This window comes from Protopterus annectens, chromosome 9.part0 (assembly GCF_019279795.1).
Source record: "Protopterus annectens isolate FY-2018-M chromosome 9.part0, PAN1.0, whole genome shotgun sequence".
In the NCBI taxonomy this organism is placed as follows: Eukaryota; Metazoa; Chordata; order Ceratodontiformes; family Protopteridae; genus Protopterus; species Protopterus annectens.
The window spans coordinates 1,929,311,465-1,929,327,198 of record NC_056743.1 but is presented as its reverse complement, the minus strand read 5'-3'; the positions used below and the strand labels follow the sequence as shown (position 1 = coordinate 1,929,327,198).

Genomic DNA, 15,734 nt, shown 5'->3' with positions numbered 1-15,734 from the left:
AATAACTTGAAAAATTGTAATTGTTTTTGAAAGTGACAGAAAAATGGCAGAAACTGCTTTTTTATTGATTGCAGGAGTAATTATACTCTCACTATGAGAAACAGAGAAGGAGGCTGCCTGCTTCCTTTTTTGTGTAGTGATCCATATCACAGCTGACATAATTACAACCCAGTGGGTGAGAATGGAATTTGTTCCTTGCCATTGTCAAGATGAAAGTCTGCAACTTGAGTACTATTTGTTTCTTGGACGTACCACTTGGTGAGTGATGATTTTGAAAAAAATAATAAATGATGTCATAAAATATATACTGTATCCAGTTTTGCCACCTCTTCCATGGATTTCTAAGGGTTGCAACTACTACTAAAAGTGTGCTGTTTTCGAGACAACTGGATACATTATCCTGCTTGCATTTTACAATGTGTCTGCATTTCTCTTCCTTTCCTTTTAAGCACTATATGGGGAATAGTGGCTGAGCATCAAATACATCCTGCCCAAATTTATATACGACTAACAATAATGTTATCCAAACTGTACTGTACTAAAATGGTCAGGCAAAACCTCATTACCACCTGGGTCCTCATTACTATTACAATAGCTCTGGAGTCACATCTTCAAAGAATAGAGAAATGAAGCCTTGACTGTGACCCAGTCATCCCAAGTGTGGTTAGTGGCTAAAGCTCTGGAGGAAATGGGTGAGGAAGGGTGGGAAGGAATGGCAACTATGACCTTAAGAGAGGGCATGGTTTCTGCTTGTAGGCTAGCACTCCTGCAGTGATAAAGTCTGTGTTATAGTGATGTTGGAGATGTCTGCCAAGTCAGCATACTGGGAGGTTCTAACTGACACCATGTTCAGTTATGCATGTGATGTAAAGCAGACTCACCCAGTCTGGGCATAATAAAAATCCTTGGCATCATGGGGTTGTACATGTGACACTGTCAGGTTGCTCCATTCCATGTTTTCCATCCCCTTCCCAGCCTACTGATGGCCACCATGGTCCTACTCCCAGGGATGCTGTACCAGGGACACAATGTAGAAGCAGTCGAAACAACACTGAGTAGATGATATTCATAGGGACTGGTACATGAAGAGGAAAAAAAACAATAACTCTGGAGTCACTGCAGTATGGGGAAAGGAGCAATCCATATACTAGAATCAACATTTTTGGCAAACTGGCCCAAAATGCCAAATTCACATGGCTGCCTAATGAAGAGCTGTCAAGCTCTCACACTTTTTAAGAGTTAAAGTTGGCAGTGGAGTCAGAACTACAACGTGTGTGTGTGTGTGTGTGTGTGTGTGTGTGTGTGTGTGTGTGTGTGTGTGTGTGTGTGTGTGTGTGTGTGTCTGTCTGTGTGTGTGTGTGTGTGTGTGTGTGTGTGTGTGTGTGTGTGTGTGTGTATGAGCAGTAGCTATCAACCTTCTATTTTCTGAATGCGGAACTCTACTTCTCATATTGTGTAACAAAAGGCAATATTTATTTACTTTTATTTCAGTTTGATAACCAGGTAAGTGGACTGGCAATCACAAATTTTTCAGCCATGACTTGGGCCCCCCGCAGGCAACAGAAAGAAATAGGGACAGCAAGAAACAAAACACCCGTCAATGCAATAAAAAAACATTGTAGCAATCAACAAAAGTAAGTTTCTCATGTGATGCAAAGCAGTAATTAACACTTGTGAGTGCACAGATTCATTAGACTTATGTTACCAAGAACCAATAAATGTTGGGTGAAAGGGTAGGCTAAGGTCAGTATAGGAACATGGGGCTTGTTTGTGAGTATGGAGACACAGCTAGTATCCATGATGTTAATGGTCACTGTTTTAGGGTCATTGAACCATAGAGTTATTAGCTAAAAACGATGTTATATGGTTTATATTGTTTCTCTCTTTTTTAATTTCTCCACATCTTTTGGGTTTCTAATACCATGACGGGAATGGCCCCATTCCTAAGTCAAAATATGATTAAAGTTCATGAAATAAGTATTGTTTAAGTCTTTGATGTCAGTCAGAAGTTCTCTTCGCAGTACTCACAATGTGTCCAGTAATAACTCTTTCTGCAATTTGTACAGTTACATGTATTGGTAACATTTCTAAATACGATTGTAGATTTTTTTTTTTTATAAAAGACCTGTTGCTCCTACTACTATTGGAACTGTCTGGGTATCTTTCTTCCACATTGCTCTTGTTTCTGCATGCACAACCTGATATTTTATGACTTTGTGTCTCTCTGTATGCAAGACACTGTAGAAACTGGGTGTAGCGATTTCAATGATTAATGCTACTTTTGTCTTCTTTTAGTGGAACACTATAGCTGGTTTTCTCGCATCTACCTTTTGAACTGTTGGTAATGGGTAATCCCATGTGATGTAGACTTCATCATTTTTTATTAAGCTTTGTGGCTCATGTTTCCAGTGTTTTTCAGCTACTTCAGTATAATAATGTTTGCACAATCCCCAGTGCAACAGTCCTGCCACATTATTATGCCTTTCAGTATACAGTCCTTCTGCTATTAGTATGTCACAACCAGCAACAAGGTGTGCAACTGTTTCCAATTCTGTTTTACAAAACCTACATTTGTCTGTTTCCCTCACATGTTCAATGGACTTTGTAAACCAACGTGTACGTAGGCTACTATCTTGGGCCGCCAATATTAACCTTTCATCTTTTGGTTTATATTTGCCTCTATGTACGTTCTCTTGTGCAGGACAAACTACCAAGTAAATATGACTTTGAATACAGGAGCATGTAATAGATATTAGCAATGGGGCTGTTACTAGCCCAGAAGCTCTGCACTGTAAACACTGTCATAATCAACATTAGAAAGGATTAATATTATGCCTCACCTTAGTAATAGTGACTCAGCCTGCCTTCAATGCAAAAAGGGATGGAGCACTGGAGGAGCCAGGCAGAGAGGAAACAATAATACAGCATGGGCCACTCTCCTCTCCCTAGGGAGGAGGGGTGTGTGTGCATGTTTGGGGAACACCCTGGAAGGACTGATTACTCTGGTGGGGAAACAACCTCATGTGCCAGAGGTGGGTGCATGGTTGCTTGCTGGCTTTATGTCCTTAATGGAAGCGAGGGTCCATCCAGCACTGCCAACCTACAGCACATCCCATCTTCCTCAGCACACCCAAGCATACAAGGAAATCAGCTAGCAAGAAAAAAAAACAGTAACCATTCCTGTTAGCTGCTTTAATGGTAGTTCCTTCTGGTCAAGTCTCACTCCAGTGAAGGGGGACAAATGGGCCAGATGGGCTGATGATTGGTAGGTTGTAGGTCAAAGTGTAATGAGAAAAAAGGTTAGAAATGGTGATTGTGTTTGAAGGTAGCATAGATGGTGTTAAATAATGAGGTTTGGTTCATTTATATTAATGAAATCATTTAAATTAGTGGTTTAAATCAAGAATTAAATATGAAGTACTTACACTGAATAAAATTAATAGTAGGTTGAATATGGATTTTAACATTCATTATTTATTGCTTAGTATTCATTATTGGATTTGAATAATATGATGGTATGACTGCATTGGTTTATTATTCTGATTTCCTATGTTTAAGCTTCATTTCTTGATTTGAAAGTATAACCGTGAAGGCAAATGGTTGAGGTACCAGTTATTTTATAAGTAAAAAATAAAGTTACATTTTATATGGCTACCCATCTATGCATATTCCAGGGGACAGCCTAACCAATATATTAAAAAAAAGAATAAATAATTTCTATGAAAGTAGGTATACAATAACAAATGCCAGACACGCCTTAGATTTCAGTTGGAAACTTTATGTACCAGAGTTCAGCACAGCCAGGGCACATGCCATGAGCAGTTGCACAAGATTTGAGACTGCATAAAAATAAACACAGAGGAAGTTCTAAATTAGAATGTGTACTGAAAGGATTCTTGCACCGTGTTTTTCATGTTTAATTAATATTTTTTGTTTAACTCATGATTTTTCTTATAGCATGCCAAGCTGTGACTTTAGCAAAGGGTAACAGTAGGAACTGATAAAACTATCTCTAGGGAATTAAAAAAGTGAAGAAAAAGTAGAAGTATTGTGTGGGAAGTATGCAACCACTCAGGGAGACAATACTGCTGCAGGATGCAGGGAAAGAGGGAATGTAAAGTGAAAAAAGGAGGAACCATACAAGAAAAAAAATTCTACTGTGGTAGGTAGGCATTCTACCTTCACTAAGGATGATGCCAGAGTATGAACAGAAAATGAGTGCTTTTAATAATTGGCTTACTTTCTAGAATCTCTCCAGGGGGAATCCAATGTGTTACTGATCTTAATGCTTGGAGCCTAAACTAGAAACTCCAGACCATACAAGGTCTCCTCACTGTGAAGAACATACACAGCTGTGCCATGACTGAGACTCAGTCTAAAGCAGTAGAAAGTACTCCAGCAGTGGATGGCTACAGTGCCTTCCACACATTTAGACCAACTGCAGCACAGACAGGGACTAAAGGTGGAAGTGTCTCGATGTATATTAGCAACAAATACAACTCCAGGATGATGCCCTGGAATTCATCAATGTCCAAGTCTCCATAAACAAGGCTACTTACCATGTTCTGGCTAGCTACAGGTCACCCACAATGATCCATGAAACTCACAATTCTTACTTACACTTACTAGAGGTGCTCACCATCCAACCAAATACCCTATGCTTGGGAGACTTTACCTGCCCCTCTATAGACTGGGAAACATGCAATGCCTCTGACTGATAAGTACAACATTTCCTGGACTTTATCAACACAAATGCCCTGGACCAGACAGCGAGCACTCCAACCAGAGGATCTAACATATTGGTCCTAGTATTCACCAGCGTGAGAGAGTGTTGCATCTCCCGACCCACGTTACATTCTCATTGGTGAGGACAGACCACAAAGCTGTCTCCATCAAAATAAAAATCAACCCGTAAAACCCAACTAAACCTGTAACAGTTAGAAACTATTCAAAAGCAAACTACACAATATTAAGTGACAATTTGTCAAAATTCAGAGCTCCCCCAAATCCTGAGAACACAGATACTTATGCAGAATTACTTACAGAAACCCTGTACATACACGTAAATGGCTGCATTGAGGCTGCCATACATACCAGAAGCAAGTCCAGATCTAACACCCAAAACATAAACCCCACTGGTGGAATCCTTACCTTAATAGGGTATATAACAAAAGAAAAAAATTCATGGCCAAAATCAGGAAGAGCAACTCTCAAAGAGACAAGAGCTCTCTGATTCAACTGAACAAGAAACTAAGAGGTTTAATAAAGTCCAACTAGGCCAATTATGAGGTCAGCATAGCCCCAGGCTAAGGAAAACTACAAGGCCTTCTTCAGCTATATAAGATAATTTAAAGGTAGTATTCAGCAATGTGCAGAACTGGTGGTAAATGGCACTACCTTCACTGACCAGGGTGACATAGTGAATCTACTGAAAAATATAGTTCTAACTTCACCCCCCACTCCCCCTGTGAAATCCCTTCTAGCATATCCTACCAACTATAAACAGGGAGCTGGTCCTGATGGTGTTCGCTAAGGCCAAAAATCACTGCTTCAACAGACCCTGATAATAACCCTGCTTCCCTCCTAAAGAGCCTAAAACATGTCCTAGCAGAACCACTTGAGGCACCCTTCAACTACAGCTTCAAATATGATATGTGCCAGGTTAATAGAGGGCTGCAATGGTCAACCCTCTTCATAAGGGTGGGCCATCAACCAACCCGAAGAATTACAGACCCATCAGTCTGACAAGTCTGATATGCAAAGTCATGGAATGAATTATACTGGAAATGATCAACAAAGACATTGGTAACCTACAGACACTGGACCCATCCCACTTTGGCTTTGTTAAAGGAAGGTCTTGCCTACTCAGTAGAGGGTCACCAAGGCTATGGATGAGGGGAAAACAGTATATATCTCCTACCTTGACCTGGGCAAGGCATTTGATACAATACCCCACTCAGGTACTGTTGACAAACTCTCAGAACTAAGTATAAATATCTACATAACTTATTGGGTTGCTGGCTGGCTCACAGATAGGACCCAAGAAGTCAGGATCACTGAGACCACCTCCACCAGGAGACCAGTCACCAGTGGAGTACCCCAGGGCTTGGTATTGGGCCCACTCCTGTTTGGCATCTACCTCTTGTAAGTAAAGGCTAATGTCAAAGGTCTCTGGTTCACCAAGTTCACAGATGACTGTAAATTGGAAGCTATCATAGATTCCCCCCCACGACAGCAACACCCTACAAGAGGGTCTAACACAAACAAATGACTGGTACCAAAGCCACAGGTTAAACCTCAATGCAAAGAAATGCATTATAGTGCCCTTTGGGAAAGTATCCACCCAAGCTATTTGCTCCATTGATAAAATAACCATAAGAGTTGACCCAATAGTTAGGCATCTGGGAACATATGTAGACAATAATTTGGGCTTTGACCAACTTGTAACCAAGACAGCAAGAAAATCATTCTATGTCACCCAGCTCATAAGCAAGGGTATGGCATCCATGTCCAAGGAAATGATAGCACCACTCTAATCAGCCCTTATCAGACCCATCATTGAGTACAACGCTCCCACTGGCATGTACCTAACCAGGCACTTGCAATAGCTGGAATGCCCTCAAAGGTTCCTCACCAGAAGAATACAGGGTATGACTACTCTGTCCTACACAGATAGCCCTAAGGCCCTATCTCTGTACTCAGTCTCCTACAGGTTACTGAGAGCTAGCATATAAGGCATCCTCAGATCCAGCTCTGAAGGATTTGTTGCACATCTGCAAAAAAAAAAAAACATCACAAGGAAAACTAGATCCAAGGACTAAACTTTACCTGCAACATAAACAGAACATGCTGCAGAGAGCGATATATGTCTCAAAGGATCCCCGTGCTATGGGATAAGCTCTCCATGTATGTGAAGCAGAGTTTATCCCTGACCCTGTTCAATAAAAACTTTGATCACTTGATGGGAAATCGAAAATTCACTGGTCTGGCCTCCATGTCTCTGATGGACAGAGGTTGACAGTAAGTAAATTAATCCCCAATTAACATACACCCCCCACATAATCCTTAGCTACCTCTTTATTAACATTCTCCGCCATACAGGCATTTAAGGAGCTCAACAAAATTGGGTTGGGTTGCACAGCTAGGCTTGTAAGGGCCCTGGCAATCATTATCCTAGTATAAACCAATGAACCTATGAATGTATATGTTGCTGTCATTGCAGCCTAAATAAGTAGCAGCAGTAATGATGTAGTGGGTGGCAGGAAAAGTGAGGGAAGGTAGTCAGTCTGTAGAGCTCATGTGTGTAATCAGACAGCTGTTTTCACCTGTGTGAAAGGGAGTTAGCACCTGTCAGGCAACTACATGCAAATAACTACTCCACTTTTATTTTTACTGAACTGTCCCCTACTAAGTACCTAGTAAGATCAAGTGGAAAATAACATCTATAAAATATACAAAAATATATGTATAATTATGTCTGCCACAAGTGTTAGCTAAGAATAGTATAGGTTGAGTTTCTGCAATGTTACTTTTATTAAAATGGTACAAACAACAAAAGTGGCACTTATCATGTTTGTGGACTTTTTCAATATCCCTGCCATTGAGTCACACCAACACAATACATCAGCAATACTATGAGCCCCATGAATGTTTAACGCTGTGCAACGTTTGCTGCAGAAGCTGCTGTATATCATTACTGCAGAGGCAGTCAGCATCCAGTAAAGGCAGACTTCAGCAGCACACCCCAACAACCTTGACAAGGATCTGAATCACCTAGGATTCAGAAAGGGTTACCATGAGCTGCAAGTCATACCACGAGCGGCCAGCTCCTTGAGGTGACCCCTTCTAATTCAGACAGACCCAATGCAGTGATTTTCTGTGGTTGGAAGAATCAATGTGGTGGGCTAGACAGCCATGCTCTAGGATACTGAGGTATTCCAGGGGACAGGCTAATGCTAATCAGCCACCTGTCTACCCTGGAGAGGCCTTTGGTAAGTAATTTATGACACTGAACAATTTAGAGAATCACTTAACTGTGTTAATTTCCACAGACAGCCATGATACTTAAATCAAACAAAATGCTGCAGTCCCTCATTATACTTAATGGGAAGACAATACAGCAGATAAGGTTAGCAAAGCTCAGCAAGGTGATATTGATGGTGGGGGGGTATTTATGTGTCAGTGTGTGTGCATGTCTACAGGGAACAAATGTTCTGAGGTGGGTGTGGGTGTGTGCGTGCGCACATGCATGTGCTCGTGTGTGCGTTTGTGTGAATGCGCGTCTGCCTAGGTGGTCATACTAGGGGAGTAGGTATGGGATCATAACAATGGATAAGTGTGTGTGCGTGTGTGTGGAGGGGTGGGGGAGTGTATCTGTTAGTTTGTTCGAGTGTGGAGGGGATGTTGCTAAGTGGATGTGTGTGTGTGTGTGTGTGTGTGTGTGTGTGTGTGTGTGTGTGTGGGTTGTATGTCAGTGGATTCACTTTATAATCTCAAAATACTGAAACATCGATTTTCAGTATTTCAAGACTATAAAGTCGAATCTACACAACACCGAAACTCCAAAACCGCAAAATTTAAAATCGTGAAGTTCAGCACACCACATACCACACTACACAGACACCAAACTACCCACACTACAAAAAAAACCACACACACACGCACACACACACTCAAACATAGCAATACAAACTAACAAACCTACACTACAAATAAGCAGAGGGGCAAGCCCCCCTGCACCCCCACACCCCCCACTTATATATTCTAACTCCGAGATCGCACCAAACAGAAAAAGACAGCAAACTCACAATCAGACATTCTACACTCCCTCGCACACACACATCACATCTGTACAAACACCACCACATTCAACATTTAAACACTCATACTTCTACCTGCCTACCCTAACCCACAAGTACAACTTCCAAACACACTCGCATACACTCACACACCTACCCAAAACCCTTATAAATTAGCCACTTACCTTAAATTGCACCTAAATCCACATACTAAACCAGAAACCATCCACATGACACATTCCATGTCACGTACCGTTAAAACATAATGCGAATTCGAAATATTCGGATTAGGGGTTATGCACTTTCGCCATTCCGAACATTCGACTTTATGGTCTCGAAATACTGAAATTCAATATTTCAGTATTTCGTGATTATAAAGTGAACCCGTGTCAGTATATAAACAGGGATGTCTGTAGCAACATCATGAAACGGGGGTACCCTAGCCAACTTTTAGAAGAGATGCTATTTGAGGTCCAACACAAGAGAAACAATGGAGTATTTAGTCCAATACTTTCAACTAGGCATGTAGCCCTCAACACTGTGACATCTTTAGTTGAGCGGAGCCAGTCATATCAAGCAAACCCACCCAAGGTGACTTTTATCACATCATTCAGTATCGATGCTAAGTTAATACGACAAATTTTGTATAAAAATTGGACTCTACTTAGTTCAGATACAGATCTGACTTCTATTCTTGAATCCAGACCTAGAATTGTCTATAGAAGAGGGCAAAACCTTAAAAGTTTGTTGGAGAGGGGTAGGATCCCAATTGCAAGAGCTCCAGGCATGTATAAATGTGAGAGCTGCTCCCAGTGTAGATTTATGGAGGTGGGTAATGCCTTCTCCATTAGAGAGAGAAAATATTACATAAATAAAAGATTTAATTGTGCCACCAAGGGAATGATCTATTTAGCAACCTGCAACCTCTGCCCTTGTTTCTACACTGGTAAAACTGATCGTAGATTCAAGGACAGGGTCTACGAACATATTTACAGCATCAGAAAGTTAAAATTGGAGAATGCACTGGCTAAGCATGTGCACGAACACCCCCAGCACAGTTTCAAGTTTAGGGTGATTGATCAAATTGAACAAGATCCCAGGGGGGGACCCCGTACCCTTAAGCTAGAACTGTGCGAATTATTATGGCAAATAAAATTGAATGCCAACAATGCTCCAGGACTAAATGATTTATGTTCCTTGTCTTGTGTTTTAAAACTGAAGAGTCTGCAGAGGTAATTGATCATTTCTTCTGTACATTTGTTGTTTGTTTACATCACGGTCATTATTAGAATTACTTTTTTATACTCTTTGTACTTTTTGTATTATATTAGTTAACTGACAGGCTGGGTAATAGTTGATTTTACTAGTGGGTATTTCTTTTGAATTAATTGCTTCTTTTAAATTAATTGCTCATTTTGCACTTCAAGTAATTATTTAGCACAGTTTTTAAACAAAGTTTTTTATAATATTTTTAAATTCAGGTCATCCTCAGCGTGCATGTTCATTCTTGGTCAGTTTTATTCATGCTTGCTTATTTATTCATGCTTATTCATTTAGCATTTGTATTTATATTGAAAAATATCTGTAACTTTTGCTTTTAGAAGCTAATTGATGTTCAGCATGTGACACTTTAAACAGCTGCATTTTGCATTAGTTCTGCTTGTCTGATGAAGTCTTGCTCACAGAAGCAAGACGAAAGAGTTTACACTACTTGTTTTTATGAATTAAAACTTGTCTCTGTGGCTTATATTTTGTTCCTTGGCTTTGCCACCTGTGGTTGTTTTTCAGCAAACTTAGAAAGTTGATAGAATAACAGGTTTTACATTAGCATGAATTTTCTGAAGGGTATGAAGTCTGAAATTCAAATGTCTGTCTTTATTTTCTGTCTTCAATCTTTAATGATTTGCCACTAATTTGCCAGAAAACTGCAATTTTATGAAAAAAAGGACCAACTATATGAGGCAAAAATCTGGACATTCGGGGAAAAACTGTACAGTAGAAAGGTATGATGGTGAAGTATCTAAAAAAAAATCTCATAATGTAGTATCTTACAAGCAATTATTGTGGAGGACCAATGTCAGATTAAAGGGGGACACATTGGACATTTACCCTTGCCCCCCCTCTTTCTTAGGTCCCTCCACTGCCACACTCTGATACCATCAACAGGGCATGTCAGATAAGAAAAAGCAAATTAATGTCTAAAATGTTAATTGTCACAGGCATACGAATAGTGGAGTGGATATTGCTTCAGCCCCAGGGGATGCCAGTTTATAGGGAGCATAATCCACTTATTATTAATTTATATATGTCATTTTTTTAAACTGGTTTACTTGTCTTTTTTTTCCATTTATTTCTCACCTGCTCATAGTACACTTTCTATAAGATATACACTTCCCTAAATTAACTGGTAACCCTGTAACTGCAAAGCAGGAAAAACATATTTTGTTTTCCTGTCTAGTCTATGCCACCTTCATGAAGAATGATGTTTATCGCCTTTATCATGGGCTGCTTTTGCCTCATTACATAAAGTGTAGTTGAATGCTTCACAAAGTAGGCAAATACCAGATGAGCAGTCTATTCCTAAACAATATAAGTGCACCAGGTAATGATCTTGGGCCACCATCTTTTGGATGTGCAAGCACTTATAGAAGATATCTTTAGACAGATTTCTGATGAAAAAATTTATTCCCCTTCAAACAAAACATGGGCTGCAGAGACAAGAGACTTTTTAAAAAAATCAAAAGTACAGCAAAATCAACAAAATAGTTAAGAAAATACTGAAAAGTATATGAATTATACATAGAAAGTGAACTCCTTTATCTGAGCAAAGTGAGAAAAAACTGAGAAAACTTGGATTCACTTTATGTTTGTAGAAGTCCCTTACCCAGAACTGATGAAGTAGGACACCTGATGGAAAAGGAGGATCCAAAGGAAATTGCTACAAAGCATTACTGACAACTGTCCACTGTAGCATGAGTATATTTAGGGAAGAGCATTGTGCTGACTGAGACAACTGCTGTACCACTCATTGATATCAGACTCCAAAAATAACCAATTCACCAAGCACAACTCAGAGAAGCTGCAGTCCCTGAATGTTTTTCCATAGGAAGTAACTATCAATGAGATTTCTAAGGGTGCCCAGCAGTGATTCCTTTATTTTAAAAGAGATTTCTCCCTACTATTTGTTTGTGCAGTTGTGGAATTGGTACAAATAAGTTCAGAGGTGTGGGGACCTACATACCCACATGGGGGATGCATAGGGGCTCAAAAAATGCTTAAAGTTCATTTTCATTGGTTGATTTTGAGTAGATGTTTTCAGGGAGTTTCTACCTTCTGGAAATATAACTGATGATTTGTAGAGGATATGGCAGAGACAGTTTTAAAGAAGACCTGAGTGTACTGACATATGGATATGCAGAGTTGGGGTGGTTATGGAGAAACAAGCATGACTGACTACAGTCATACAATTCTTTTCACTTCACAGAGTCAAAAATACAAGTCTCAGATGTATGTATTCATTGCTTTACTGTGTCCCTGTTCAGAATTTCTGGCTTGTTCTGTGACAACAACACATCTATATTTCCTGTAAATGACTGAAGTTCTTGTCCAAGGAACCCTGATCTAACAGCAGTCCTGACTACGGAAACTACTGCAGGAGCTATTGGGGCTTGGATCCCCAAAAGAAACAGTAAATCCTTGAACTCAGAAAAATGATTAAAAATACAAAAAATTTAGGAAATTAATAAAAATAACTCAGGAGAAAATGAAGAAGTGAGAAGTACAGAAATGAGGCAGATAAAGAAGAAAGGAAAACTGAGTATTCTGGAGAGTTTACAAAGTGACACAACAATAAAGGCTGTGGGAATACCCAGATGAAAAAAGTAAAAATTGCTTGCAGAAAGATAGTATAGAAAGATGGAAGGGAGGTACTTAACTTCTCAGTGGAATGCCCTGCCTTATGAAATTCAAAGGGTGGCATACAAAAGGCCCTCTGATATGCCATAGTTTTAAGACAGGCTTCCACTCCTGTGTGTGCAACCTCATAATACTAATGATGAGCAGAAAGACAAACTAGTACTGCTACAAAGCCAAATTCTGCAAACTATATAAACCAGCTAACAAGCAGGTTTCCACTTTCAGATACCTTCCGAACTTCTCCATGTATGAGAGTTTCCTGAAAGTGGGAAATGGCCTGACAGAGATGTCACAAGTAAGAAAGTATCTGGTATATCCAGACATATGTTCCTAACAGACGGGAATAACAAACATTGACATGCTCAGGGATATTTCCAGGAACAGAAAATATGTATTCACATTGTCTTTCCTAATCCTGATCTTTTTTATTTATAATATTTATTTCTGATGCAGTCCTGTCACCTCTTGAGAGGCACAGAGGCAGGGGCTATTTCTGAATCAGTAACTCTTCTGTCCTAAATGATGGCTTTGTTATTTAGGTTATTTTCAATTTATTTAATTATGTTAGCACCTGCTTGATACTGAGGCTATTTGGACTGAAGTCTGATACTTTGGTAAAAAGGCTGGTAAGCATGTTTCATCTAGATAAACCAGTCTCCTGCTGACCCACAGTAGCATCCAGGGCTAAAACATAATCCCAAATGTACCAAGCAGAAACTGCTAATAGTATGAGCACGGATCTGTAGCTCTGAAATAGAAGAAAAAAAAAACAAAGAAAAAAAGTCTTTAGTTTTACAGGCAAAAATAATATTTAACTTCCCACCTGTCTGTGTGGCATACGTTCCCGTCCTTCACTGGGTGATCTTGACCACCGTCTGTCCCTTGATCGAGCTTGACTGTACTCATGCCTCTCCTGAGAGTAACGTTCCTTGTCACAAGACGAGTGGTGGTGGTGATGGTGATGATGGTGGTGATGTTTCCGGTCTTTTGGCCTGCCTCTTTCCCTGTCTTTCTCCTTTGGAGGGAGATCACCTGATTGGGTAGTTGTGCTGAGATCAGTTCCAAGACCTGCTTTGACAAATATAAGAAAGAGATACAAACAAACTGATTATTTTAATCATCCTGCTCACATCTTTGTCCTTGTATGCATCTGAGTTAGGAAGGTAACATAGTGATGTTGCACAACACTAGCCCATACAACTGCTCACTAAACATTTAAATACTGGGCGCTGCCAGCTCTGATTCTGATTCGGATGACTCAGGTGTAGTTAGTGGTCCAGATACTAGAGGAGACAACTGATAAAAGACAGAAAAGATGATACTTTGCCTGTTCACCTCTCTCTGTGGGAAAGAATGTGGATGTGAGTCTTGAAGGTGATCTTTCCACTCACAATTCCTGATGTAGACAGAGACTGTGCAGTAGCATGTGCTTATAAGAGCAGGATGGGCAGGACCTTTGGGGGTTATATCACCCATGGAGGCAGATGACTGCTCTGACACCATCCATTTCATATCCAAGCCTTGTATATTGTCTGAGCAGGCAGGGAATGCTATATAAACCAAAATCCCAGTTAGCTGTAGTTTGATGAGACAAACTTAACAACTGCTTCCCTCACAGGAGCAGGTTCAACATTTGCCCAGCTAGCAAAGAAGATTGTTCTTCCTAGATACAGAGGACCACCTGGTGAAGGGTCACTTACATCCATTAAGTGAGGGCCCAGACGTGGATGAAGCATAGAGGAGTAAGCGATGAGCACAAAAATCAGAGATAACTTACACTAAATAGAATAAAAAATGACTTCTGCTTTATTATGGTTGATTTAAACCGTTCTGCACTTGTTTACAAACTGGTCTTGCTAGTAACCATGGATTCAAGACTGCACTAGCATGGACAGATGACTTGTGAGTCAGTGAGTGAGTGAGTGTAGTCCAACCAATTGATGGAGTGTTATTTCTTTAAAAAATGTCTGAAGGTGGCATTGAGATATTGGCTACTTGCCATTTTCTCCCATCCCCAACTGCTGCTAGCCAGGCCATTGTTACTGATCAGAATGGAGTTGATAATCTGTCCCTGCTCACCCCAGGGTGTCCTACCTCAAAGGTTGTGATCAGGCTACACAAGTAACCACCATTAGGGAGTCAGACTTGCAGAACCTGAGCTGCAATGACCAAGGAACAGATATCTTTATAATAGGCAATGCTTGTTTACTCATGCTACATCACATTCATCTGGACAGTTTTATGTCACGCTGTCAAGAAGATGAGGATGGTTTTATGTCACGCTGTCAAGAAGATGAGGATGGTTTTATGTCACGCTGTCAAGAAGATGAGGAGGGAAAGAAGAAGAGTGATGGGAACAACCATATGATGACAGACTGCATTAGTCTTGGGCCTGCATTGTTTATTTCCCATGCTTAGCTTAGTCAACAGTATTTAGCAAAAACAACTCAGAAAAGGAGCTTTTAGAAAAAACAGTAGTATCACAAAACTCATGCTTCATGAAGTGGCAGACACTGCTCCAAAGTTTGCAGAGGGCAGAATAAAGAAGCGACAATTCTATCTCTCTCTTTTCCAAAAGTTATAAGAAGAACACCTGTAAAGGAAATGGCTATAGTTTGGTCAGGCCCAAGCTGTATAGTTACTCTCAGATTCAAGAATGTGGATAATGTTAAGGGATGAAAACACACACTTCGAGAAAATATAATTTGAACTGTAATTTATAATATTGGCAAATTAAAAAGACAAATGCATTCTGGCTTTATATCATAGCCAAAAGTAATGTACCCCTTCCTTACTTCCATCTTGCTTGAATTTAAGTATTAAATTACATGACATAACTCTTTTTTTAGTATTCTAGAAATGTTCTAGAAATGTTCTAACCATGGAGTTCCATTGACTGGCTTTACAATGGAAATATAATAATCCTGTTTCTCCAAGAAATTTTGTGTTGACTGATGCCTGTCTAGGTCACAAGCAGGAATGACAACATAATTCTGACTAGAACTGCACAAATTACCACTT

General features: G+C 40.0%; 1 protein-coding gene across 1 annotated transcript in view; it reads right to left on the bottom strand.

Annotated features, from left to right (window-relative positions):
- Positions 1-15,734, bottom strand: part of LOC122810833 (voltage-dependent P/Q-type calcium channel subunit alpha-1A-like) — an 874,328-nt gene that overhangs the window by 45,175 nt on the left and 813,419 nt on the right. Inside the window, exon 9 of the mRNA XM_044082387.1 lies at positions 13,537-13,781. Within this exon, the coding sequence (XP_043938322.1) occupies positions 13,537-13,781 (245 nt within the window). The remainder of the gene's footprint in view (positions 1-13,536; positions 13,782-15,734) is intronic.